Source organism: Fukomys damarensis, unplaced genomic scaffold, assembly GCF_012274545.1.
Source record: "Fukomys damarensis isolate Sample0158 unplaced genomic scaffold, DMR_v1.0_HiC HiC_scaffold_9, whole genome shotgun sequence".
In the NCBI taxonomy this organism is placed as follows: domain Eukaryota; kingdom Metazoa; phylum Chordata; class Mammalia; order Rodentia; family Bathyergidae; genus Fukomys; species Fukomys damarensis.
In genome coordinates, this window is record NW_022900921.1 from 3,004,614 (window position 1) to 3,008,850 (window position 4,237).

At 38.2% G+C, this 4,237-nt stretch overlaps 1 protein-coding gene across 1 annotated transcript in view; it reads right to left on the minus strand.

Annotated features, from left to right (window-relative positions):
• The window catches only part of Meikin (meiotic kinetochore factor), a 58,890-nt gene that overhangs the window by 54,175 nt on the left and 478 nt on the right, over nt 1–4,237 (minus strand). Inside the window, exons 2-4 of the mRNA XM_019209853.1 lie at nt 4,104–4,170; nt 3,443–3,527; nt 1,501–1,561 (exon numbers count right to left, since the gene is read on the minus strand). Of these exons, the coding sequence (XP_019065398.1) occupies nt 1,501–1,561; nt 3,443–3,527; nt 4,104–4,170 (213 nt within the window). The remainder of the gene's footprint in view (nt 1–1,500; nt 1,562–3,442; nt 3,528–4,103; nt 4,171–4,237) is intronic.

The following is a 4,237-nucleotide window of genomic DNA, read 5'->3' on the forward strand; positions in this document are numbered from 1 at the left end:
TATATAGAATGCATCATAATCTTCTTCCATTGTTTTTCAAAATTTTATGACTTACTCCTTTTCTTTTGGGTCAGTTGTGATTCTTGGCTCACAAATTCAAGCTCCATACATAAGTAAGCCGTTCACTAATTGCAAGCTAATCAGCTAAGGAAAGGGCGAGTCTAGTTATTTCATTCAGAAAAACAATGAGCCTACACAGACAAATAGATAAAAGGAACTGAAAAGATAGATCAGTACTAGACTCAAATATGAGCAATTGATTCCCCGCAAACACACACACCAGGGATTGAATTCAGGACTTTACACTTTCAAGGCATGCCTGGTGCCACTGAGCTACATCCCTGGACCCAGCAACAGATTTTTTTTTTTGGGGGTATGGGGGATTGAACTCGGGTCCTTGCTCTTGCAAGGCAGGCCACCGAACCACTGAGCTAAATCCCCGGCCCAGCAACAGATTTTTGATCAAGATGTAAAGGCAACTTAGTAGAGGAAGGATAATTTCTGAAATACAAACTGTGCTACAACAATTGGTTATCTATGTGCAAAATGAAACAAAAATCCAGTGTTTCTAATAGAAGAAGGGGACGAGAAAGGGGCCAAGTATTTCAAAAGCACAGCACTTTTCAATCCATCACCTTGACAGTTCCTTCAGAGCTCCTTCACCATAGTTTCTGACCAAGAATTTGGAGTATTTCTAGTGATATTCTTACCTCTGCTTTTGATATATTCACTGATTCAATCTCGTCTGCTTTTAAGTCCTCTGTATTTCTGCTGTACTAATAACATTCTTTCTCATTTTCAAAAGTAACTTCAATTGTACCAATATTTAGAAGGCTCAAAAATTCTTCTCATCAGCCCTCTACCCTCTGCCTATTTGACAATGCTAGTCATCTTAAAGATACAATCTGCAACTTACGTGGTCTTATCACTCCATATTTGAAAGACTTTAATAGTTCCTGCTGCTGTAAGGGTAGATATCAGTACCTTTGACATGGATTATAAGGTTATGCAAAGCCTCTATCTGGCTAAGCTTGTCTTGTAATCCATCACATTTCCTCCTGCTCTCTGTACTCCAGCCATACTGGCCTTCTTTCACTGAATATGTACTGATTATTCCTGTGGTTAAGACTCTGCACATACTGCTCCCCCTGCCTTGATTTCTCTTCACTCATTTCTCTGCATAATTTCTACTCTCCCACAGATCTCAAATCAATTGTCTTTTGCTCATGGAAACATTCCTTAATCTCTCTAGCTAAATTCAATTAATTATACTCAAGCCAATCTCTTTTATAACACTCTTTACAATTACAATTTCACATTAATTAGTGCATGCTTATAGGCTTTGAGAATGAAGTCTAGAGCATGGTGAGAATTCACGTTGGACTAGGCTAAAGACACCTCCCTCTTTCACTGAAAATGGAAAGCTGTAGAGAGACACACTTAGATGCTTATGTTTGGAGGAAAGAGAAAGCCTAGGGAGTTCATATCTGATAGTCTTACCTGATACTAGCTCACTATTTGACGAACTACTGTCAACCTGGAGGTCATCAGTCACTGACTCCTATGGAGAATAAGAAAGATAGAGCAAAAATTATGAGACTGAGTATTTTCATATCACATTGGTTATTTGGAGAATGAGAAAGTAATGTCACCTTTGTGTATCAGCTTCATTCCCACAACAGATTTTCTTTTTAGCTAACTGATCACAGATGGAACCTATTGTTTAACAGTAAATCTAAAAATAATTAAAACTATACTATGAACATATTCCGGTAAGCAACAATACACTGCACTAGCTAACTCAGTGTTGTGAGATAAGCTAGTAAGTAAAAAAAAAAAAGGTGAATATTTTTCTGATCATTTAGGTTTTTTAAAAATCTAAACATAAAGGCAAATAAATTAAAAGACTGATAAGTCTAAAACCAAAAGATGCATAGACAAATATGGAAATATATAATGGGTAGATACTTCATGCATGAAAAAAGAAATAAAGATGGCCAATAACTTATGAAGAAAAGTACCAACTTCACAAGCATTCAAAGATTTGGAAAATAAAACAACATGCTACTTTTCACCTATCAAGATGAAAAGTTTTGGCTAAGATGGTGCTGATTTGCCAACATGAACTAAAAACTTTAAACACAATCCACCTTTTGACCAACTGAAAAGTACTTTTTTTGGTAACGATACACACACACACACACACACACACACACACACACAAAACCTCTGTAGCAGGCTCTCTAATGCTATCTACAACAGCCGTACTAGGGAAGCAATGTTTCCCAACCTCAGGAAAATAATTATACAAATTACAGTATATCTGTCTAGAAGCCAAAACACTAAAAATCATATAATTGAAGACTATTCAGTATTTCAGAAATATAACTACTTGTACAATGTTTTAAAAGCACAGAAAAAAAGCAGAAGGAAATATACTAATGAATAAACTTTTAAAATTATGTTTTGCATAGCAGAATGATCGACAAGAACACTTCGCCATGTACTGTTAAAATACGGGCCAAAAGCCATTTAAAAAAAATGTTTATGTTGAAACTGGCAGCCCTCAAAAACATGTTACAGTAGAATCTGTAAACTAAAACTTGACTCTCAAGTTTAATATTACAGTCTCAAGTCACAATTTTTAAAAATGAGTTTCCCAAATTACTACTATACAGCTGTAAAATAGCATACAGAATTCATATTAAATATATCACATCAAGAAGTTAATAGTCTAGTGAAAAAATACTGAAATACTCTGTAATACACTGAAATTAGTAATGTGTTTTCTTTTTCATTTGTTTTTTTCTTTTGGTAACAGGGATTGCACTCAGATCCTTGCCCTTTCAGTCAGGCCATAGAACCACTGAGCTAAATGCCCTGCCCTGAGCTTAGTAGTAAATCATGTTTCTCATGGTTAATGGAAAGTCAAATGGAAAACTGTGAAAATGGCTTTAAAATGTTTAAGTGCTACTAAAACATAAAGGAGTTTAAGTTTTAAATCTGTCAGAAAATCAGTAACATACATTTCTTCAAGGGCCGGGGAATAAGCTCAGTGGTTCCACTGCCTGCCTCACAAGCGCAAGGTACCAAGTTTGATCCCTGGTACCTAACAAAAAAACACACACTTCTTCAATACTTTAGAGAAAAAAGTGAGTGTATAGCTATGTATCTACCTGTTAGAAATTCAAGGTCTTCCTAAGGACATGTCAGTGTCTGCAAAAATACTAAACAGCGAGACACTTTTTTTTTTTGTTTTTTTTTTGTACCAGGGATCAAACTCGGGACCTTCAGCTTGTGAGGCAGGCAGCCGCACTACTGAGCTAAATCCCTGGCCCCGTGAGGCACGTTCTACTGAACGAAAACCATTTTACTTTTTCACCTGGAAGCACATCAGTTACTGTACATCTCTATAAGAAGCCAAGGACAGAAACATACGTACGCTCAACGGAGCAATCTCACTCTGGGTCTCTTCGCAAGTGTTACTTTCTTGCAGACTTTTCTTTCCTGTATCTCTTAACTGAATGCTAACAAACAGACAACACAGTTAGTCTGCACCGTCTGGACTTGAGTCTCCACGTCACTGTCTATACTCTGGAATTTGCTAAGATTCAGGGAGAAGTCATCAGATGATTTACACCAATACCCAAATTATGCTACAAATGCTGAGCAGGTCACCCCTCCACACACACACCCTTTTAAATTCAGCACTGAGCTACAACCGCAATCTCGCCATAAAAATTTTTTAAAAACAAAACAAGTAAGCTTCGCCAGGCACAGGGACATATGCTTGTAATTCCAGAACTCTACGAGGCTAAGCAGAAGCTCTCAAATTGGCGCCCAGCCTAGGTAATTTAGCGGCTTAGTGAGATCCTGTTGGGAATGTAGCTCAGTGTGAAAGTCTAGGCTGAAACCCTAGTTGTTTGTTGTTGTTTTTAATTTGAAATCAAACAGTAGGTAGGTCTATATTCTAAGAAGAAGGAGGCCAGAGTACCCATTTTCTTTGTTGATTCATAATTAAGAGAAGCTACAAGTAGAAAGTGAAAGTTAGTTTTCTGAGCAATAAACTCAGCGGCCTGGGGCTGCTCCTTCTGGCTACGCACCTCGGCAGCCACTCAACCTTCTCAGCAATCTTCGGCAGACCGCGCTCTTTGCCTCTTCCCTTTGGGCCTGCGAAAGGGCGGCACATGTGAGATCCCCGGGGATCTCTGGGCCCAGCCGCCCGCAGCCCGCCCCG